This window comes from Pseudophryne corroboree, chromosome 6 (assembly GCF_028390025.1).
Source record: "Pseudophryne corroboree isolate aPseCor3 chromosome 6, aPseCor3.hap2, whole genome shotgun sequence".
NCBI lineage: Eukaryota > Metazoa > Chordata > Amphibia > Anura > Myobatrachidae > Pseudophryne > Pseudophryne corroboree.
The window spans coordinates 518,791,467-518,816,280 of record NC_086449.1 but is presented as its reverse complement, the minus strand read 5'-3'; the positions used below and the strand labels follow the sequence as shown (position 1 = coordinate 518,816,280).

At 47.1% G+C, this 24,814-nt stretch overlaps 1 protein-coding gene across 4 annotated transcripts in view; it reads right to left on the bottom strand.

Annotated features, from left to right (window-relative positions):
• The window catches only part of BEST3 (bestrophin 3), a 102,802-nt gene that overhangs the window by 21,353 nt on the left and 56,635 nt on the right, over positions 1-24,814 (bottom strand). For 3 of the 4 annotated variants that reach the window (XM_063927484.1, XM_063927483.1, XM_063927486.1), the window contains 2 exons: positions 22,234-22,328; positions 2,422-2,655 (listed from right to left, as the gene is read on the bottom strand). In XM_063927484.1, coding sequence (XP_063783554.1) covers positions 2,422-2,655; positions 22,234-22,328 — 329 coding nt within the window. The remainder of the gene's footprint in view (positions 1-2,421; positions 2,656-22,233; positions 22,329-24,814) is intronic. The other variant, XM_063927485.1, reaches the window with a different exon arrangement.

Here is a 24,814-nt window from a genome sequence, read left to right as displayed (position 1 = left end):
AGCCAAACAACAATTGAATATTGACAATTGTTTGGGCGTCTACAGAGTCCCATTTAGAAAGGAATATTATACGACCAAAACAATTGAATCCCCTCCTAATACGTATGAATGTTATTGAGTTAAATAACATATCTAAAACTATTGAAATGTTTATATATAACATAAATTGGCCAGAATGTTATCTGTTTTATCCTTTTGGGAAAGCAGCTATTGCTCGGGATGATGAAGCTTCTATATCCTGCAGTAGTGCAAAGCCAAAGTTTTAGATATTAGCTATGGACATCTCCAAGGCATATTGGTTGATTCATACACAGGGGGAGATGTATCAAGTCTGGGAGGTCATACTAAGCCTTGGAGCGTGATAAAGTAGAGAGAGAAAGATAAAGTACCAGCCAATCACCTTCTGTCATTTTACAGGCTGTTTTTGAAAAGTGACACTTAGCAGCAGGTACAATTGGGAGCGAGGTTTAATGAGGTAAAAACCCTCATTTACCTCATACTCATACCACGGTATCCAATAAAAAAAAAAGTGTTTGCAGGGTTTTCAGCGCTGGAAACCCCATGGTGCGTAAAAAAATAGAATAAAAAAATTATACTCACCTATCCGGAGGTCTCTGCGACTCCTGCCGGTATCCTCTCCATCTTCTTTCTGGGGAGGGGGCATCTGGGAGGCTCCAGGGCTGCAGGGAGATGCAAGGGCTGCTGGGAGGTGTAGTCCTCCCAGAGGCCACATACAGGGGGGTGTCATATACACACACACACACACACACACACACACACACACACACACACACACACACACACACGGGGAGTCACATACACCGGGGTCACTCACATGCACATGCACACACACATATAATATTTACACACATGAATGCACAGTCCACACACCTCACATTCTCACCCTGCTGCAGAGAACCTAGCTACTGATGCTGGATCCAGAAGATACTGCTATGGAATGTGAGTAATAACTGACTAATTAAGCTAATTGGAAACTTCCAATTGCTTATTTAGTCCTCAGGCCGGGTGCCGCTGGGGTGCCAGAGCAAGTCCCGGTGATTTTTCCTAACATTTATGATTTTAGGAAAAATTAGACTTGCTCTGGAGGTGTGAGAAAAAGATGCAGTGATTTCTATTGAAATCACCATGTAGCATTTTCTGTAAGTTGTATATCAAATCCCAGCGGGTACAGGAAAAACCCAGAGCCGCAGGGTTTTGAACTTTCCCGACGGCAATTAGACTGCCCCCTTAGATGCTAACTGGTTGGTACCTTATCTCTCTCCAAGGTTACATCTCCCCAACAGAGTCAGATAAAGTCTAACTGAATCGCAATCCACCTACTGGTGTATCTATAATGGGTGCAGTGTGTGCTCCCATGTCCAGAGGGGGCCCCCACCGCACATGATGCACCCAATTTTTGAATAGTTACACCTCTTGAGTCCCACGCTGGCTTCAGCAGCGCTGTGGATTCACCGTGAAAATGGTGCAGCAGCCATTTTCACAATGTTCTGTGTATGCGCAGTAGAGAAATCACTGGGAAAATGGCCACCGCACCATTTTCCCTGTGATCTGAGCATGCATAGTAGAGTCTGAGCCCTCTAGTGCTTAGACTCTTCAGCGCTGCCGGCAGAGAGGATGGTGCCTGAATGGAGGAGGCAGCACATGGGCCTCCTCCTCTCTTGAAGCACCCTTGAATCTACCTGTAGCTTGCCCAGCTCCCACCGGTAGATCGCAACTGACTTCAACAAGCACTCTGTAAAAACGCTGAGTCCTCATTGTTCCCAGTAGTGCATTGCGCGGGTTCGCGGGTGACATCATGACATTACCCACAATGTGAGGAGCCTGTTGCGCCTGCTAGATCCAGTCAGCAGTAGCAGGAAGCAGCCAGTGGTAGCCTTGACAGCGTGGCAATAGGCAGCCAAGACAGCGGGAGCCCTGAAGTTGCCCGCAGACCATCTATTCTCTGTAAGATTTATCTTGCAGACTGTCTCATTTGTGTATGTGTGATTTATACATTTACTCCTGTTTATACATTTACTCCTGCATTGGGGCAATGCGTTGTACTTCTATGTTGGCCAATGGGTTTGAGGGTTTTTCCTGTATGGGGCACTGTGTTATTTCTGGTAAGACAGTCCCTACACTCAAGGTCACACTGTTTTTTTACACCGTGCCTCTGTTTTTAGGCACGCATCTGCAACACGCACTAATGTTCCATCTAAGTAGATCACAAAAGCTTCTCAGCTTTCAAAGTAGAAGATCACCAACTCCAAATGTCTGGCCGCCCCTGGTCTAACTGCTCTTCACACCCATGTCCTAAATGCGACATGTGGTTTTAGATAAATTGCGTACAGCCAGTTCCAGTAATTTGGAACATATATGGGCATTAGATTGATACAAAGTTTTAGCTTTAATATTTTTTACCTGCTTCTACAACATGGTCCATAGTTGGGAATCTTTTGTACACTGCAGTGCTGACAGAGCGAAAGATTAGCAAGGATGTAAGATTCACATAACGCATAAGTGTCCTGCGAAGTAACCGTCCATACTCATCTCTCCCATGCACATTGCTGGAGATGAGCAACATAAGTCGGTCAGGCCAAGGAAGATTCACAAACTGGTTCCACCATCGGTTTACCACAAGAGTAACATAAAAACCTGTAACAGAAACATCATTCTTTGCAAAGACAAAAAAATTGTATGGCTGTTTGATCATAATATTATTTGATAAATTAAACACAAAGAAAGCTTGGCAAATATGAGGCAGAAAATAAGACAGGCGGTTTAATCTACAACCTTAAGTTTAAATCAACTGCATTCAACCAATGCAGAGCTAGAACCTCTAGGAATACAGTATTGTCATGGAATCGGCTCATTCATCTACGTTTGATGGACAGCCAGATGGCCACTTACAAAACAGCTAACATTTTTGTCCATGACTTTGACAAGCATGGCCAGCTTTTATGTTTCATTTTCTTTAAATATAAAGTCTAATTTTATAATTGTTTGAAGTACAATCATTATTTAAATGTAGATAAATGGTATAATCTTTAACTGTTATAAAACAAAAGTATTTTCAGGAAACAATTACAATAAATGAGTGCCTCTCTCCACAGTAACATAACAGGGTTTGCTCATTTGTATTTAAAGTGAATACCACTTTAAAAGGGTTGAGTATGTGTGACTGGCGGTCGGGAGACCGACGGTCACAACACCGATGGCTGCGCTCACCACAGGTTCTATTGGCACTCAATGGGTGTCATTGACACCCACGAGTGTGAGTAGTCTGTGTTGGTCAGCATGCCAACCGGCGGTATTTTCAGATGCCGGGATCCCGGCGTCGGTATTGTCTCCTGACCGCCGGTCACATAACCGCATCCCCTTTAAATGTAGGTAGGATATTTATTATAACTGGTCGTGAGAAAAAAATCTGTTGTAGCTTATAGCTTTAAATTAGTTGTGAACAAGCCACTGTGCAGGCTGGTGGTGGTTTCATAACGGTGTGGAGTATATTCTCATGGCATAGGTTGGGTCTGCAGGTCTGCCTGAGCACGTCATTGTCCAGACTGCCGGCCCACTGCGGTTGTGCCTACGGGAAAGATGAAGCAACTGGAAAAACGTGGGCAAATGCCGTTTCCAGAGGTTTGGCATATGCACCAAGCCTGGGAATGTGATAGATTCCAGGGCGTGGATGCGGTAGGCAAAATGTCATCTCGGCGGGTGTCACTCAATGCATGCGCAGATTGGACTCTGGGACCTAAACCCGGAAGCCCTATCATCGCAAAGAACAGCTCTTACCGCAAATGCTGTCCCTTGTGATTTGTCTCATACATACAACATGAGTAAATGCCGATATGCATGTGGAGAGTGGCAGGATGCATCACAAGCAAAATGCGTTGCTTGCTACATCCCGCCCTAGGGGTGCCGCCTGATGTCCTGTGGCCTTCTCCTGAGATCAGCGTGGCACCTAGAACAGTAAGCTATGGGGGATGCAGGAGGAGCAGTAGGTGCCTCTGTGCCGAGTCAATTCCAATTGTATAGTCAGCATCCATACCATCACTGCAAGGCTAATTTTCTAAGTTTGAACTTTACACACAAACTTCAATAACACATTTTATTTATGCAGTGCCAAACAAATTATCTCCTTGTTTTCTGAAGTCTCTGAAATTTCAGAAACTACACATAGGGCAAATTTCTAAATATACTAAACATAAAATAAGAATTTACTTACCGATAATTCTATTTCTCGGAGTCCGTAGTGGATGCTGGGGTTCCTGAAAGGACCATGGGGAATAGCGGCTCCGCAGGAGACAGGGCACAAAAAGTAAAGCTTTTCCAGATCAGGTGGTGTGCACTGGCTCCTCCCCCTATGACCCTCCTCCAGACTCCAGTTAGGTACTGTGCCCGGACGAGCGTACACAATAAGGGAGGATTTTGAATCCCGGGTAAGACTCATACCAGCCACACCAATCACACCGTACAACTTGTGATCTAAACCCAGTTAACAGTATGATAACAGAGGAGCCTCTGAAAGATGGCTCCCTAAACAATAACCCGAATTAGTTAACAATAACTATGTACAAGTATTGCAGATAATCCGCACTTGGGATGGGCGCCCAGCATCCACTACGGACTCCGAGAAATAGAATTATCGGTAAGTAAATTCTTATTTTCTCTATCGTCCTAGTGGATGCTGGGGTTCCTGAAAGGACCATGGGGATTATACCAAAGCTCCCAAACGGGCGGGAGAGTGCGGATGACTCTGCAGCACCGAATGAGAGAACTCCAGGTCCTCTTTTGCCAGGGTATCAAATTTGTAGAATTTTACAAACGTGTTCTCCCCTGACCACGTAGCTGCTCGGCAGAGTTGTAATGCCGAGACCCCTCGGGCAGCCGCCCAAGATGAGCCCACCTTCCTTGTGGAATGGGCCTTAACAGATTTAGGCTGTGGCAGGCCTGCCACAGAATGTGCAAGTTGAATTGTGTTACAAATCCAACGAGCAATCGACTGCTTAGAAGCAGGCGCACCCAACTTGTTGGGTGCATACAGTATAAACAGCGAGTCAGATTTTCTGACTCCAGCCGTCCTTGAAATGTATATTTTTAAAGCTCTGACAACGTCCAACAACTTGGAGTCCTCCAAGTCGCTTGTAGCCGCAGGCACTACAATAGGCTGGTTCAGGTGAAACGCTGATACCACCTTAGGGAGAAAATGCGGACGCGTCCGCAGCTCTGCCCTATCCGAATGGAAAATTAAATAAGGGCTTTTATAAGATAAAGCCGCCAGTTCAGATACTCTCCTGGCGGAAGCCAGGGCCAGTAACATAGTCACTTTCCATGTGAGATATTTCAAATCCACATTTTTTAGTGGTTCAAACCAATGGGATTTGAGGAAATCTAAAACTACATTTAGATCCCACGGTGCCACCGGAGGCACCACAGGAGGCTGTATATGCAGTACTCCTTTGACAAAAGTCTGGACCTCAGGGACTGAGGCCAATTCTTTTTGGAAGAATATTGACAGGGCCGAAATTTGAACCTTAATAGATCCCAATTTGAGACCCATAGACAATCCTGATTGCAGGAAATGTAGGAAACGACCCAGTTGAAATTCCTCCGTCGGAGCACTCCGATCCTCGCACCACGCAACATATTTCCGCCAAATGCGGTGATAATGCTTCGCGGTGACTTCCTTTCTTGCCTTAATCAAGGTAGGAATGACTTCTTCTGGAATGCCTTTTCCTTTTAGGATCTGGCGTTCAACCGCCATGCCGTCAAACGCAGCCGCGGTAAGTCTTGAAAGAGGCAGGGACCCTGTTGAAGCAGGTCCCTTCTCAGAGGTAGAGGCCACGGATCGTCCGTGACCATCTCTTGAAGTTCCGGGTACCAAGACCTTCTTGGCCAATCCGGAGCCACTAGTATCGTTCTTACTCCGCTTTGCCGTATGATTCTCAATACCTTTGGTATGAGAGGCAGAGGAGGAAACACATACACCGACTGGTACACCCAAGGTGTTACCAGCGCGTCCACAGCTATTGCCTGCGGATCTCTTGACCTGGCGCAATACCTGTCCAGTTTTTTGTTGAGGCGAGACGCCATCATGTCCACCATTGGTCTTTCCCAACGGTTTATTAGCATGTGGAAAACTTCTGGATGAAGTCCCCACTCTCCCGGGTGAAGATCGTGTCTGCTGAGGAAGTCTGCTTCCCAGTTGTCCACGCCCGGGATGAATACTGCTGACAGTGCTATCACGTGATTCTCCGCCCAGCGAAGGATCCTGGCAGCTTCTGCCATTGCACTCCTGCTTCTTGTGCCGCCCTGTCTGTTTACATGGGCGACTGCCGTGATGTTGTCCGACTGGATCAACACCGGTCTTCCTTGAAGCAGAGGTTCCGCCTGGCTTAGAGCATTGTAGATTGCTCTTAGTTCCAGAATGTTTATGTGAAGAGACTTTTCCAGGCTCGACCACACTCCCTGGAAGTTTCATCCTTGTGTGACTGCTCCCCAGCCTCTCAGGCTGGCGTCCGTGGTCACCAGGATCCAATCCTGTATGCCGAATCTGCGGCCCTCCAATAGATGAGCCCTCTGCAACCACCACAGAAGAGATACCCTTGTCCTTGGAGACAGGGTTATCCGCAGGTGCATCTGAAGATGCGACCCTGACCATTTGTCCAACAGATCCCTTTGGAAAATTCTTGCATGGAATCTGCCGAATGGAATTGCTTCGTAAGAAGCCACCATTTTTCCCAGGACTCTTGTGCATTGATGTACAGACACCTTTCCTGGTTTTAGGAGGTTCCTGACCAGGTCGGATAACTCCTTGGCTTTTTCCTCGGGAAGAAAAACCTTTTTCTGAACCGTGTCCAGAATCATCCCTAGGAACAGCAGACGAGTTGTCGGCATTAATTGGGATTTTGGAATATTCAGAATCCATCCGTGCTGCTTTAGCACCTCTTGAGATAGTGCTAATCCCATCTCTAGCTGTTCTCTGGACCTTGCCCTTATTAGGAGATCGTCCAAGTATGGGATAATTAATACGCCTTTTCTTCGAAGAAGAATCATCATCTCGGCCATTACCTTTGTAAAGACCCGAGGTGCCGTGGACAAACCAAACGGCAGCGTCTGAAACTGATAGTGACAGTTTTGTACAACGAACCTGAGGTACCCCTGGTGTGAGGGGTAAATTGGAACGTGGAGATACGCATCCTTGATGTCCAAGGATACCATAAAGTCCCCTTCTTCCAGGTTCGCTATCACTGCTCTGAGTGACTCCATCTTGAACTTGAACTTCTTTATGTACAGGTTCAAGGACTTCAGATTTAGAATAGGCCTTACCGAGCCATCCGGCTTCGGTACCACAAATAGAGTGGAATAATACCCCTTCCCTTGTTGTAGAAGAGGTACCTTGACTATCACCTGCTGAGAGTACAGCTTGTGAATGGCTTCCAAAACCGTCTCCCTTTCGGAGGGGGACGTTGGTAAAGCAGACTTCAGGAAACGGCGAGGTGGATCTGTCTCTAATTCCAACCTGTACCCCTGAGATATTATCTGCAGGATCCAGGGATCTACCTGCGAGTGAGCCCACTGCGCGCTGTAATTTTTGAGACGACCGCCCACCGTCCCCGAGTCCGCTTGAGAAGCCCCAGCGTCATGCTGAGGCTTTTGTAGAAGCCGGGGAGGGCTTCTGTTCCTGGGAAGGAGCTGCCTGTTGCTGTCTCTTCCCTCGACCTCTGCCTCGTGGCAGATATGAATAGCCCTTTGCTCTCTTATTTTTAAAGGAACGAAAGGGCTGCGGTTGAAAAGTCGGTGCCTTTTTCTGTTGGGGAGTAGCTTGAGGTAAAAAGGTGGATTTCCCGGCTGTAGCCGTGGCCACCAAATCTGATAGACCGACTCCAAATAACTCCTCCCCTTTATACGGCAAAACTTCCATATGCAGTTTTGAATCCGCATCGCCTGTCCACTGTCGCGTCCATAAAGCTCTTCTGGCCGAAATGGACATAGCACTTACCCGTGATGCCAGTGTGCAGATATCCCTCTGTGCATCACGCATATAAAGAAATGCATCCTTTATTTGTTCTAACGACAGTAAAATATTGTCCCTGTGACATCCCCATATTTGGCAATTGCTCCGCCTCCACACCAATATCGTCCTCATACATGTCGACACACACGTACCGACACACAGCAGACACACAGGGAATGCTCTACACGAAGACAGGACCCACTAGCCCTTTGGGGAGACAGAGGGAGAGTCTGCCAGCACACACCAAAAAAGCGCTATATATGACAGGGATAGCCTTATAATAAGTGCTCCCTTATAGCTGCTTTATATATATCAAAATATTGCCATTAAATTTGCCCCCCCTCTCTGTTTTACCCTGTTTCTGTAGTGCAGTGCAGGGGAGAGACCTGGGAGCCGTCCTGACCAGCGGAGCTGTGAGAGGAAATGGCGCCGTGTGCTGAGGAGATAGGCCCCGCCCCTTTTCCGGCGGGCTCGTCTCCCGCTATTTTGTGAATCCAGGCAGGGGTTAAATATCTCCATATAGCCTCTGGGGGCTATATGTGAGGTATTTTTAGCCTTTTAATAGGTTTTCATTTGCCTCCCAGGGCGCCCCCCCCCAGCGCCCTGCACCCTCAGTGACTGCGTGTGAAGTGTGCTGAGAGGAAAATGGCGCACAGCTGCAGTGCTGTGCGCTACCTTTAGAAGACTGCAGGAGTCTTCAGCCGCCGATTCTGGACCTCTTCTTACTTCAGCATCTGCAAGGGGGCCGGCGGCGCGGCTCCGGTGACCATCCAGGCTGTACCTGTGATCGTCCCTCTGGAGCTGATGTCCAGTAGCCAAGAAGCCAATCCATCCTGCACGCAGGTGAGTTCACTTCTTCTCCCCTCTGTCCCTCGTTGCAGTGATCCTGTTGCCAGCAGGAATCACTGTAAAATAAAAAACCTAAGCTAAACTTTCTCTAAGCAGCTCTTTATGAGAGCCACCTAGAATTGCACCCTTCTCGGCCGGGCACAAAAATCTAACTGGAGTCTGGAGGAGGGTCATAGGGGGAGGAGCCAGTGCACACCACCTGATCTGGAAAAGCTTTACTTTTTGTGCCCTGTCTCCTGCGGAGCCGCTATTCCCCATGGTCCTTTCAGGAACCCCAGCATCCACTAGGACGATAGAGAAAATATAGTAAACACAGGGCAGGCGCCACCATTAGGCAGCTTTAGGCAGCTGCCTATGGGCGCCGGCCACTGGAGGGCGGTGCCGCACACTGCAATGAAAGAATTCTTTTTTTATTCCATTAGCTTGTCTGAGCTCCTCCTCTTCCTTAAGAGAGGAGGAGGAGCTCAGACGAGCTAATGGAATAAAGAAAGAATTCTTCCTTAAGAGAGGAGAAGCAGGGATGCCGCGGCAGCTCAAATGGCTCATGTGTGTAAGTGTAATTGGTTCCCGCATGTTACCCTCCCCCCCACCAACGCACGATTGCAGACTCCCGACGGTTAACCCCCGCGAGTGCAGCTCCAGCAGGTTACCCGCACTCCACCCCCTCACCGTCCCGTGTGCAGCTCCCACAGGTTACCCGCGCCTCTCCCCCCCCCCACCGCCCGCGAGTGCAGCTTCCACAGGCTACCCACGTCTCTCTCCCTCCCCACGAGTGCAGCTCCCACAGGTTAGCCGCCTCTCTATTCTTCCCCCCCCACACCGCGTAAGTGCAGCTCACGCAGGTTACCCGTGCCCCCCTCCCCCTTGCAGGGGGAGCTCCTGCAGGATACCCATGCCTCCCTCCCCCATCGTAAGTGCAGCTCCGGCAGGTTACCCACGCCACCCCCTGTGACGCGAGTGCAGGCTCCCGTAGGTTACACCCCACCCCCGCGTCCCAAATTGCAGTCTCCCTTATGTTACCCGGCTGCAGGTTCCACATGTTTCCTGCTCCCTCTCCCCACAATTGCAGACTCCCTCAGGTTACCCACCCCACGGTCCCCACCCCTGCAGGTTGCCCACACATCCTCTCCTGAGCCCCCCCCCCCCCCCCCCCCCCCCCCCCCGTGAGTGCAGGCTCCTGCAGGTTACCCACTCATCTTCTCCTGAGACCCCCCCCTCCCCCCGTTCCTGCAGGCTCCTGCAAGTTACCCACACATCTCCTGAGGCCCTCCCCCCCCCAAGTGCAGGCCCCTGCAGGTTACCCACACATCATCTCCTGAGCCCCTCCCCCGCGAGTGCAGGCTCCTGCGGGTTACCTGTGCCCCCCCCCCCCCCCCCCCAGCGAGTTACTCCAGGGGTAGCCTCTTGATTGCTGATTCCCTCATGTTGCCCGGCTGAAGGCTCTGCATGTTAGCTGCTCCCCTCCCAGCGATTGTAGACTCCCTCAGATTACCCTGACGGTAATATATATTTCATATGTACATTATGTACTGTATGCAGTCTCATCTTTAATATATACACACTGGTACATCATGATCTATACACTTTCACCTATATATATGTGTGTATGTGTGTAGGTGGTGTATAGATCATGTGCCTCTGTGGATATGCATATAGATGAGACAGTTTACATCAGGTAATTACTGTATGGGCCAAATTCAGTCCAAACCCGGTACTTTGGGTGTCCAAACTGGTGTTTGGATGCCCAATGCAGGAGTTTAGATGGGTTTAGCCACTTTACATGGCTAAACCGTGTCTATTTGGGCACGACATGCGCAATGTGCATGGGCGCCCAAACAACAATTGAATAGTGACAATTGTTTGGGCGTCTAAATAGTCCTGAATTCCCCCCTATGTGTATAGATTGTGTACCTGTATGTACATGGGACTATATATCATGTACCTCTATGTGACCATTCTACCTTAGGCAGTGCCAGAGCCACCATTAGGCTGATGTGTATGGGTGCTGGTATTTGATGGGCAGCGCTGAATTGAACCAACAAATGAAGGCTGTGACAAGATGTGTGCTGCGCTCCATGCTCAGCCATGTTGGATCTGCCGGGCCAGGGCTGGAGCTGCATGTCCGGTGCCTGTCCCCACCTGCCCCCCTCCCGGTGTCGCTCCCTCCCCTTCCCTCGACCCAATGACTGGGAAGAAGATCCGCTCCTTCCGCCGGGATCACAAGCTGTGCGGGGAGCTCCTGGAATCCGAGGAGGAGGCCATGACTGGGGTCGGCACCATCACCCAGGTGGCAAGGGCTTTGTCAAACACCAGTTTATCTGCCCCCCTCCCAGCCAGCCCTGAAAGGCAGTGGCGACAGGGAGTCCAAGCCTGGCAGTCTCTAACCCGTGCACGAGTGAATTTTAAAGGGCAATGGCCCTCATTCCGAGTTGATCGCTCGCTATCTACTTTTAGCAGCCGTGCAAACGCATAGTCGCCACCCACGGGGGAGTGTATTTTAGCAGAGCAGGGGTGCGAATGCCTGTGCAGCAGAGCGCCTGCAACACATTTTGTGCAGAACAAGACCAGCCCTGTAGTTACTTATTCTGTGCGATGATTGCTGCGATGAGTGACGCGGTAATGACATCAGATACCCGCCCGGCCACGCCTGCGTTTTCCCAAACACTCCCAGAAAACGGTCAGTTGACACCCATAAATGGCCTCTTCAACGTGAGTCTGGGTACGCCTATATCTGAGAAGCATGGTATAAAGATACCGTTATAGGAGTGTCTGTTATATATCCTGTGTGAGTTCGGGTACGCCTGTGTGTATCAATATATTTCGGATAAACTTCAGTTTATGAGCTTTGAGAGTCTCCATATAAAAGATACCTTTACGGGCATATTACCACCTATCTATTGATGTGAGTGGGGTACGCGAGACATTAGTTATCTACCACTTCTCACCAAAATATCAGTGCCCTATAATTTGTGCATATTCTATTGCCCAAAAACAATACTATACATTGTTTGTTATTGTTCTTCTTTTTCTACATATTTATGAGCTACTGAATCAAACCATCAAAGTCTGCCAACAGCACCATCATAAAGATACCTTGATAGGAGCAGAATATCCAGTTCCAGTGTGAGTTGGGGTACGCCTCATTTATATGAAGAATACTAAGTTTAAAGATACCTTTTAAGGAGTGCCCTCTATATCCTTCGTGTGAGTCTTGGGTACGCCTGTGTATGATTAACCCATTACAATTGGATGTCTGGTCACCTGGATGCTGCTAATACCACTGCATAAAAGATACCTTTATGGGCACACCAATATTTATCTTAGTGTGAGTGGGGTACGCAAGACATTATAAAATCATCATTATCCACTAAATACACCAGCTGTTTATTATTTTTTGTTAATATTGGACGATAAGCAATATTACACATTGTATGTTATTATTTTCTATTCTATATGTACGAATAACTACGACACAATATAACTGGATGAGATTACGATTCTTCCTTATGGAGTGAACCAATTCCGAGGTCATCTCTCTCTAGAAGGAACGTATTGTACTATACATCACTTATCATTTAAGCGCCTAGGACACAGTCTAGTGTCTACTTTTTGTGTATATAATGGTCAACTTAGTTACTAAAGGACAAATCACATACTAGGCAAATGCTGATAAACAACAACTTTCCCTGTAAGAACACTTGTATTCATTGTTAGTACACAGTGTTCAGTATTTTGTTGGTGTGTTGTTGTGGTGAGTTTTGTTGAATCTTGTTTTGTGAATTTTCCTATTGTCTTGTGAGTTTTCTTGTCTGTAGTCATTTTGGGATATAATTGTTTCTTTGCAGGCCATCAAATATATGTTATCCTTCCTCTTATTTTATTTATTGTAGATTTAGGGGGTTATTCATGTTGGATTGCAGATTCTGCTAAAAAGCAGAATCTGCAATTCATTCTTTTGCATGCTGGAGGCCGCCCATCGCAGGCCAAGGCCACCCAGCATGCTGACCAGCGTGTGTAACGTCACGCAGCTGCCCTGAAAACGCAGCCGACCGCCCCCATTTTACCCGTGCCACCCTGTGTCACCGCCCCTGCCTACCCTGCGAATCAGGTAGAGGCATTCACAGCCAATGCAATGCTGTCGCATTTACCGGGCTGCACACGTGCAGGACGGGACCTGCTCAAGCCAGGTGTTGCCGCAACTGGAATATATCCTGGTGCACAAATAATATTAGCATACCGACTGAAAATTATCTTCAAATATATCAAATAATTGCTCAATATAGGGTGATCTAGCTAAAGATTGTCTTCATGCAAGGTATAAATCACATATATTATATGAGAGACTAATCTCCCAACCTCCCATGTAATTAGTTCTGAGTGTTCACCACGTGTAAAGGGCCCTACACATGGGTGGTCATTCTGAGTTGTTCGCTCGCTGCTATTTTTAGCAGAATTGCTAATAGGCTAAAATCCGGCAGTTCTGCGCATGCGTATGCACAGCAGGGCGCGCACGCTATGCAATTTTACACAAAACTATGCTATTTTACTCACGGGCGAACAAAGCTTTTCAATCTCTCTGCTGATCGTAGTGTGATTGACAGGAAGTGGGTGTTTGTGGGTGGAAACTGGCCATTTTCAGGGAGTGTGCTAAAAACACAGGCGTGCCAGGTAAAAATGCAGGAGTGGCTGGAGAAACGGAGGAGTGGCTGGCTGGACGCAGGGCGTGTTGGTGACATCAAACCAGGAACTAAACGGACTGAGGTGATCGCAATCTAGGAGTAGGTCTGGAGCTACTCAGAAACTGCAAGGAAATACTTAATAGCAGAATTGTTAATCTTTGTCAGCAATTCTGCTATTAATAGCAGAATTGCTAATCTTTCGTTAGCAATTCTGCTATGCTAAGATACACTCCCAGAGGGCGGCGGCCTAGCGTGTGCAATGCTGCTAAAAGTAGCTAGCGAGCGAACAACTCGGAATGAGGGCCACTATGCAATCCCCGCCGATGCAAGATATTGGCGGGGATCGCATAATAATGTAAATAGTACTGCATTAAAGTAAAGATAATGCTTTATTCTAAGAATAAGGACTTTTTTTAATGCTACTGTTCAGGAAACATTATATGTGATTGCTATCCCCCACAAAACTAGTGATGAGCGGGTTCGGTTCCTCGGAAACCGAACCCCCCCGAACTTCACCCATTTTACACGGGTCCGAGGCATACTCGGATTCTCCCGTATGGCTCGGTTAACCCGAGCGCTCCCGAACGTCATCATTTCGCTGTCGGATTCTCGTGAGATTCGGATTCTATATAAGCAGCCGCGCGTCGCCGCCATTTTCACTCGTGCATTGGAAATGTTAGGGAGAGGACGTGTTTGGCGTCCTCTCCGTTTATTCATTGTTGATGCAAATATTTGTGCTTGCTTATATCTTAATTGTGGGGACTGGGGAGCAGCTGTATATTAATATAGGAGGAGTACAGTGCAGAGTTTTGCTGATCAGTGACCACCAGTTTTATCCGTTCTCTGCCTGAAAAAAACGCTCCTTATCTGTGCTCAGTGTGCTGCATATACCTGTGCTCACACTGCTTAATTGTGGGGACTGGGGAGCAGCTGTATTATATAGGAGGAGTACAGGGAGTTTTGCTGACAGTGACCACCAGTATACGTTGTCTGCCTGAAAAACACTCCATATCTGTGCTCAGTGTGCTGCATATATCTGTGCTCACACTGCTTTATTGTGGGGACTGGGGACCACCAGTATAATATTATATAGGAGGAGTACAGTGCAGAGTTTTGCTGACCAGTGACCACCAGTATACGTTAACTTGTCTGCCTGAAAAACACTCCATATCTGTGCTGCATTGTAGTATATAGTAGGAGTACAGAGCATAATTTTGCTGACCACCAGTGAGTATATAATATATAGGAGTACGGTACAGAAGGCCACTACTGTACCTACCTCTGTATTGTCAAGTATACTATCCATCCATACCTGTGGTGCATTTTAGTTTTGCACAGTTTGCTGACCACCAGTATATAATATATAGCATTACGGTACAGTAGGCCACTGCTGTACCTACCTCTGTGTCGTCAAGTATACTATCCATCCATACCTGTGGTGCATTTCAGTTTTGCACAGTTTGCTGACCACCAGTATATAATATATAGCATTACGGTACAGTAGGCCACTGCTGTACCTACCTCTGTGTCGTCAAGTATACTATCCATCCATACCTGTGGTGCATTTCAGTTATGCACAGTTTGCTGACCACCAGTATATAATATATAGCATTCCGGTACAGTAGGCCACTGCTGTACCTACCTCTGTGTCGTCAAGTATACTATCCATCCATACCTGTGGTGCATTTCAGTTCTGCACAGTTTGCTGACCACCAGTATATAATATATAGCATTACGGTACAGTAGGCCACTGCTGTACCTACCTCTGTGTCGTCAAGTATACTATCCATTCATACCTGTGGTGCATTTCAGTTTTGCACAGTTTGCTGACCACCATTATATAATATATAGCATTACGGTACAGTAGGCCACTGCTGTACCTACCTCTGTGTCGTCAAGTATACTATCCATCCATACCTGTGGTGCATTTCAGTTTTGCACAGTTTGCTGACCACCAGTATATAATATATAGCATTACGGTACAGTAGGCCACTGCTGTACCTACCTCTGTGTCGTCAAGTATACTATCCATCCATACCTGTGGTGCATTTCAGTTGTGCGCAGTATATATAGTAGTAGGCCATTGCTATTGATACTGGCATATAATTCCACACATTAAAAAATGGAGAACAAAAATGTGGAGGTTAAAATAGGGAAAGATCAAGATCCACTTCCACCTCGTGCTGAAGCTGCTGCCACTAGTCATGGCCGAGACGATGAAATGCCATCAACGTCGTCTGCCAAGGCCGATGCCCAAAGTCATAGTAGAGAGCATGTAAAATCCAAAACACAAAAGTTCAGTAAAATGACCCAAAAATAAAAATTGAAAGCGTCTGATGAGAAGCGTAAACTTGCCAATATGCCATTTACCACACGGATTGGCAAGGAACGGCTGAGGCCCTGGCCTATGTTCATGGCTAGTGGTTCAGATTCACATGAGGATGGAAGCACTCATCCTCTCGCTAGAAAAATGAAAAGACTTAAGCTGGCAAAAGCACAGCAAAGAACTGTGCGTTCTTCTAAATCACAAATACCCAAGGAGAGTCCAATTGTGTCGGTTGCGATGCCTGACCTTCCCAACACTGGACGGGAAGAGCTTGCGCCTTCCACCATTTGCACGCCCCCTGCAAGTGCTGGAAGGAGCACCCGCAGTCCAGTTCCTGATAGTCAAATTGAAGATGTCACTGTTGAAGTACACCAGGATGAGGATATGGGTGTTGCTGGCGCTGGGGAGGAAATTGACAAGGAGGATTCTGATGGTGAGGTGGTTTGTTTAAGTCAGGCACCCGGGGAGACACCTGTTGTCTGTGGGACGAATATGGCCATTGACATGCCTGGTCAAAATACAAAAAAAATCAGCTCTTCGGTGTGGAATTATTTCAACACAAATGCGGACAACAGGTGTCAAGCCGTGTGTTGCCTTTGTCAAGCTGTAATAAGTAGGGGTAAGGACATTAACCACCTCGGAACATCCTCCCTTATACATCACCTGCAGCGCATTCATCATAAGTCAGTGACAAGTTCAAAAACTTTGGATGACAGCGGAAGCAGTCCACTGACCACTAAATCCCTTCCTCTTGTAACCAAGCTCCTGCAAACCACACCACCAACTCCCTCAGTGTCAATTTCCACCTTACACAGGAAAGCCAATAGTCCTGCAGGCCATGTCACTGGCAAGTCTGACGAGTCCTCTCCTGCCTGGGATTTCTCTGATGCATCCTTGAGTGTAACGCCTACTGCTGCTGGCGCTGCTGTTGTTGCTGCTGGGAGTCGATCATCATCCCAGAGGGGAAGTCGGAAGACCACTTGTACTACTTCCAGTAAGCAATTGACTGTCCAACAGTCCTGTGCGAGGAAGACGAAATATCACAGCAGTCATCCTGCTGCAAAGCGGATAACTCAGGTCTTGTCAGCCTGGGTGGTGAGAAACGTGGTTCCGGTATCCATCGTTAATTCAGAGGCAACTAGAGACTTGATTGAGGTACTGTGTCCCCGGTACCAAATACCATCTAGGTTATTTTTCTCTAGGCAGGCGATACCGAAAATGTACACAGACGTCAGAAAAAGAGTCATCAGTGTCCTAAAAAATGTTAGTACCCAATGTCCACTTAACCACGAACATGTGGACAAGTGGAGCAGGGCAGACTCAGGACTATATGACTGTGACAGCCCACTGGGTAGATGTATTGCCTCCCGCAGCAAGAACAGCAGCGGCGGCACCAGTAGCAGCATCTCGCAAACGCCAACTCGTTCCTAGGCAGGCTACGCTTTGTATCACCGCTTTCCATAAGAGGCACACAGCTGACAACCTCTTACGGAAACTGAGGAACATCATCGCAGAATGGCTTAGCCCAATTGGACTCTCCTGGGGAATTGTGACATCGGACAATGCCACCAATATTGTGCGTGCATTACATCTGGGCAAATTCCAGCACGTCCCATGTTTTGCACATACATTGAATTTGGTGGTGCAGAATTATTTACAAAACGACAGGGGCGTGCAAGAGATGCTGTCGGTGGCCCGAAGAATTGCGGGCCACTTTCGGCATTCAGCCACCGCGTGCAGAAGACTGGAGCACCACCAAACATTCCTGAACCTGCCCTGCCATCATCTGAAGCAAGAGGTGGTAACGAGGTGGAATTCAACCCTCTATATGCTTCAGAGGATGGAGGAGCAGTAAAAGGCCATTCAAGCCTATACATCTGCCCACGATATAGGCAAAGGAGGGGGATTGAACCTGACTCAAGCGCAGTGGAGAATGATTTCAATGTTGTGCAAGGTTCTGCAACCCTTTGAACTTGCCACACGTGAAGTCAGTTCAGACACTGCCAGCCTGAGTCAGGTCATTCCCCTCATCAGGCTTTTGCAGAAGAAGCTGGAGACAATGAAGGAGGAGCTAAAACAGAGCGATTCCGCTAGGCATGTGGGACTTGTGGATGGAGCCCTTAATTCGCTTAACCAGGATTCACGGGTGGTCAATCTGTTGAAATCAGAGCACTACATTTTGGCCACCATGCTCGATCCTAGATTTAAAACCTACGTTGTATCTCTCTTTCCGGCAGACACAAGTCTGCAGAGGTTCAAAGACCTGCTGGTGAGAAAATTGTCAAGTCAAGCGGAACGTGACCCGTCAACAGCTCCTCCTTCACATTCTCCCGCAACTGGGGGTGCGAGGAAAAGGCTAAGAATTCCGAGCCCACCCGCTGGTGGTGATGCAGGGCAGTCTGGAGCTAGTGCTGACATCTGGTCCGGACTGAAGGACCTGGCAACGATTACTGACATGTCGTCTACTGTCACTGCATATGATTCTCTCACCATTGAAAGAATGGTGGAGGATTATATGAGTGACCGCATCCAAGTAGGCACGTCAGACAGTCCGTACGTATACTGGCAGGAAAAAGAGGCAATTTGGAGGCCCTTGCACGAACTGGCTTTATTCTACCTAAGTTGCCCTCCCTCCAGTGTGTACTCCGAAAGAGTGTTTAGTGCAACCGCTCACCTTGTCAGCAATCGGCGTACGAGGTTACTTCCAGAAAATGTGGAGAAGATGTTCATCAAAATGAATTATAATCAATTCCTCCGTGGAGACATTCACCAGCAATTGCCTCCAGAAAGTATACAGGGATCTGAGATGGTGGATTCCAGTGGGGACGAATTAATAATCTGTGAGGAGGGGGATGTACACAGTGAAAGGGGTGAGGAATCGGAGGATGATGATGAGGTGGACATCTTGCCTCTGTAGAGCCAGTTTGTGCAAGGAGAGATTGATTGCTTCTTTTTTGGTGGGGGCCCAAACCAACCAGTCATTTCAGTCACAGTCGTGTGTCAGACCCTGTCGCTGAAATTATGGGTTCGTTAAAGTGTGCATGTCCTGTTTATACAACATAAGGGTGGGTGGGAGGGCCCAAGGATAATTCCATCTTGCACCTCTTTTTTCTTTAATTTTTCTTTGCATCATGTGCTGTTTGGGGACAATTTTTTTGAAGTGCCATCCTGCCTGACACTGCAGTGCCACTCCTAGATGGGCCAGGTGTTTGTGTCGGCCACTTGGGTCGCTTAGCTTAGTCACACAGCTACCTCATTGCGCCTCTTTTTTTCTTTGCATCATGTGCTGTTTGGGGACTATTTTTTTGAAGTGCCATCTTGTCTGACAATGCAGTGCCACTCCTAGATGGGCCAGGTGTTTGTGTCGGCCACTTGGGTCGCTTAGCTTAGTCACACAGCTACCTCATTGCGCCTCTTTTTTTCTTTGCATCATGTGCTGTTTGGGGACTATTTTTTTGAAGTGCCATCCTGTCTGACACTGCAGTGCCACTCCTAGATGGGCCAGGTGTTTGTGTCGGCCACTTGTGTCGCTTAGCTTAGTCACACAGCGACCTTGGTGCGCCTCTTTTTTTCTTTGCATCATGTGCTGTTTGGGGACTATTTTTTTGAAGTGCCATCCTACCTGACACTGCAGTGCCACTCCTAGATGGGCCAGGTGTTTGTGTCGGCCACTTGTGTCGCTTAGCTTAGTCACACAGCGACCTTGGTGCGCCTCTTTTTTTCTTTGCATCATGTGCTGTTTGGGGACAATATTTTTGAAGTGCCATCCTGCCTGACACTGCAGTGCCACTCCTAGATGGGCCAGGTGTTTGTGTCGGCCACTTGTGTCGCTTAGCTTAGCCATCCAGCGACCTCGGTGCAAATTTTAGGACTAAAAATAATATTGTGAGGTGTGAGGTGTTCAGAATAGACTGAAAATGAGTGTAAATTATGGTTATTGAGGTTAATAATACTATGGGATCAAAATGACCCCCAAATTCTATGATTTAAGCTCTTTTTGAGGGTTTTTTGTAAAAAAAACACCCGAATCCAAAACACACCCGAATCCGACAAAAAATTTTCAGGGAGGTTTTGCCAAAACGCGTCCGAATCCAAAACACGCCCGCAGAACCGAATCCAAAACCAAAACACAAAACCCGAAAAATTTCCGGTGCACATCACTACACAAAACTAAATACATCTGTATTATATTTATATTTCACATATTTAACAATAATGTATGTATTATTTTCTGGTGTTCCCTACATTCCGCAGCCTGACTGATGCAAATGGAAGATGAGAATATGGATCATGAAGAACCCACCAGCACATCACAGACCCTGCCATTTAATTTTAATTAATGACATAATGCCTCCTTGTTTTGTTTCTTAAACATTTCAAGGATATGATTCACAGTACTCTGCTGGAAACATGTAAGGCACATTTCTCTGAGGCACTGAGTTTTAATAATAATAATAATAATAATAATAATGGCCCTCATTCCGAGTTGTTCGCTCGCAAGCTGCTTTTAGCAGCATTGCACACGCTAAGCCGCCGCCTACTGGGAGTGAATCTTAGCTTAGCAAAATTGCGAACGAAAGATTCTCAAAATTGCGATTAGAAATTTCTAAGCAGTTTCTGAGTAGCTCGACACTTACTCTGCCACTGCGATCAGTTCAATCAGTTTCGTTCCTGGTTTGACGTCACAAACACACCCAGCGTTTACCCAGGCACTCCCCCGTTTCTCCAGCAACTCCCGCGTTTTTCCCAGAAACGGCAGCGTTTTTTCACACACTCCCAGAAAACGGCAAGTTTCCGCCCAGAAACACCCACTTCCTGTCAATCACATTACGATCACCAGAACGAAGAAAAAAACTCGTAATGCCGTGAGTAAAATACCAAACTTCTTAGCAAATTTACTTGGCGCAGTCGCAGTGCGAACATTGCGCATGCGCAATTAGCGGAAAATCGCTGCAATACGAAGAAAATTACCGAGCGAACAACTCGGAATGAGGGCCCATATACATCAGTGATGTGCAGTGGGGTGAGGCAGGTGATACACACACACACACACACACACACACACACACACACACACAATCTCATTTTATAGTACATCACTCTTTTTGAGAAGCATCATCGACCTGCCTTGCAGCTGCTGTGTTTGCATCAGGGGCTTAGAGCATTTTCCACTGTTTGCAAGGGTGAAATTATAATTTACAGATCTATTCATGAAGCATTGAAAGAGTGGGGAAGTGAGCCGGTGAAGAAGTTGACCATGGCAACCAATCAGCTGCTATGTATAATTTTCTAGAATGGACTTGATAAACGTTACTTCAAATCTGATTGGTTGCCATGGACAACTTCTCCACTGGCTCACTTCTCCACTCTTTTCATTGCTTCATGAATAGACCCCTTAGTGCCTGGATAGATAACATAGCACTCTAATGTTTACTATTTGCTCTCTGTAAAAATGGCAGTTCATACAGAATGAGGAATAAACAGTAAATAAGGTCAGCCACACAATGACATAGCATGCATTACACATTGGACATGGAATACAAGGCTGGAAGAAAAATGTATATTTAGTTAGTACAGTGCAGGTAAGTAACAATGTGCCTGATGCAGAGTGGGGCGTATGGAAGTGTTTGTAGTGTAATTGTTCTGCAGGTGACCAGCATATGGGCACACACATAAGTGCCTATGCAGATGTCTGCAATTGTGCCCCATATGCCCACCAAGGCTGCAGAGGCAGGATGGAGGAGGGAAGGGGCTTTCTCATGTAGGTAGAGTGCAGTAGGGAGTGTTTTCGCCATTGCGGCTCATGCAGATCTGCGTTTCAAAGTAGGGCTCCCTTATTTTCCCAAGATAGCTCAGGTTTTGTTATTGACAATTGTTTTATCCAGATGCAGCCTATATAATAAAAGGCTAACGCTGCTCCTCACCTCTGTGGGAAAAATTAAGTGTTTTGCACGTAGGCAGCCACAAGATGGCGCCTGACAGAACAGACATTCAATGGGTATTATTTACTACTTGAGTGAACATCCTGTCATATGGTAATCCTGGTTTTCATAATGTGAGCCCTAGTTTCAAAGGTGTATTAGTGATGCTTTATTTAGTCTCAGCTGCATGCAAGGTGCACCAGATGTTCACAATAGAGGGGAAGATTTATCAAAGTTTGGACAGAGATAAAATGTAAAGAGATAAAGTACCAACCAATTAGCTTCTAACTCTCATTTTACAGGATGTGTTTGAAATATGACAGTTAGGAGCTGATTGGTTGGCACTTTATCTCTCCCCCACTTTATCTCTCTCCAAACTTTGATAAATCTCTCCCAGAATCTGCCATGTGGAATCATCCTCTAGTGACCACCACTTACCTAGCACAAAGGTTACTGGGATTTGCTCAGCATATCTGTCACAGTAAAGTGACAGCTTTTCAAAGTAACGTTTTTGAGTATCTGAAAGAAAGAATCTGTAGTAGAAACAAGATGAATGTAAAACCTTTGTGTTGCAATATTTTATTCATTGTTTTGACATTTACAGTGTTAATCATTTAAAAGGATACTTTTCAAAGTGCAAAAATATGCATGAAGGAAGTTCCCCCCCACAAATACATCTATTTGCTGAATGTAATACAAGGAGCATGCCTATTTCCACTTTTGGAAGTGCCCCTGTGCAAACACTCTGCACAGATGTTTCAATGACTTGGGAGATTGGAATGTGTGTGTTGATAGGCACTTCTGCAGCATCCAGTCAATAAATCGCAAATATTCAAATTTATCACCAAAAATAAGAATTTACTTACCGATAATTCTATTTCTCGTAGTCCGTAGTGGATGCTGGGGACTCCGTCAGGACCATGGGGAATAGCGGCTCCGCAGGAGACAGGGCACAAAAATAAAGCTTTAGGATCAGGTGGTGTGTACTGGCTCCTCCCCCTATGACCCTCCTCCAAGCCTCAGTTAGGATACTGTGCCCGAACGAGCGTACACAATAAGGAAGGATATTGAACCCCGGGTAAGACTCATACCAGCCACACCAATCACACCGTATAACTTGTGATCTGAACCCAGTTAACAGTATGACAAACGTAGGAGCCTCTGAACAGACGGCTCACAACAAATAACAACCCGATTTTTTTGTAACAATAACTATGTACAAGTATTGCAGACAATCCGCACTTGGGATGGGCGCCCAGCATCCACTACGGACTACGAGAAATAGAATTATCGGTAAGTAAATTCTTATTTTCTCTAACGTCCTAAGTGGATGCTGGGGACTCCGTCAGGACCATGGGGATTATACCAAAGCTCCCAAACGGGCGGGAGAGTGCGGATGACTCTGCAGCACCGAATGAGAGAACTCAAGGTCCTCCTCAGCCAGGGTATCAAATTTGTAGAATTTTGCAAACGTATTTGCCCCTGACCAAGTAGCAGCTCGGCAGAGTTGTAATGCCGAGACTCCCCGGGCAGCCGCCCAGGATGAGCCCACTTTCCTTGTGGAATGGGCCTTGACAGATTTAGGTTGTGGCAAGCCTGCCACAGAATGTGCAAGTTGAATTGTGCTACAAATCCAACGAGCAATCGTCTGCTTAGAAGCAGGAGCACCCATCTTGTTGGGTGCATACAATATAAGCAGTGAGTCAGACTTTCTGACTCCCGCCGTTCTTGAAATATATATTTTCAATGCCCGGACCACGTCCAACAACTTGGAATCCTCCAACTCGTTAGTAGCCGCAGGCACCACAATAGGCTGGTTCAGGTGAAACGCTGACACCACCTTAGGCAGAAAATGAGGACGCGTCCGCAGTTCTGCCCTGTCCGTATGGAAAATCAGATATGGGCTCTTATATGATAAAGCTGCCAATTCTGATACTCTCCTGGCTGAAGCCAGGGCCAGTAGCATGGTTACTTTCCATGTGAGATACTTCAGCTCCACCGATTTGAGCGGCTCAAACCAATGGGATTTGAGAAAATCCAAGACTACATTAAGATCCCACGGTGCCACTGGGGGCACAACCGGGGGCTGTATATGTAGTACTCCTTTTACAAAAGTCTGGACTTCAGGAACTGAAGCCAATTCTTTCTGGAAGAAAATCGACAGGGCCGAAATTTGAACCTTAATGGACCCCAATTTGAGGCCCATAGACAATCCTGTTTGCAGGAAATGTAGGAATCGACCCAGTTGAAATTCCTCCGTGGGGGCCTTCCTGGCCTCACACCACGCAACATATTTTCTCCAAATGCGGTGATAATGTTGTGCAGTCACCTCCTTCCTGGCTTTTACCAGTGTAGGAATGACCTCTTCCGGAATGCCTTTTTCCTTTAGAATTCGGCGTTCAACCGCCATGCCGTCAAACGCAGCCGCGGTAAGTCTTGGAATAGACACGGTCCCTGCTGAAGCAGGTCCCGTCTTAGAGGTAGAGGCCACGGATCCTCCGTGAGCATCTCTTGAAGTTCCGGGTACCAAGTTCTTCTTGGCCAATCCGGAGCCACTAGTATCGTTCTTACTCCCTTCTGCCGTATAATTCTCAGTACTTTTGGTATGAGAGGCAGAGGAGGGAACACATACACTGACTGGAACACCCACGGTGTTACCAGAGCGTCCACAGCTATTGCCTGAGGATCTCTTGACCTGGCGCAATACCTGTCCAGTTTTTTGTTGAGGCGGGACGCCATCATATCCACCATTGGTTTTTCCCAACGGTTCACAATCATGTGGAAGACTTCTGGATGAAGTCCCCACTCTCCCGGGTGTAGATCGTGTCTGCTGAGGAAGTCTGCTTCCCAGTTGTCCACTCCCGGAATGAATACTGCTGACAGTGCTATCACATGATCTTCCGCCCAGCGAAGAATCCTTGCAGCTTCTGCCATTGCTGTCCTGCTTCTTGTGCCGCCCTGTCTGTTTACGTGGGCGACTGCCGTGATGTTGTCCGACTGGATCAACACCGGCTGACCC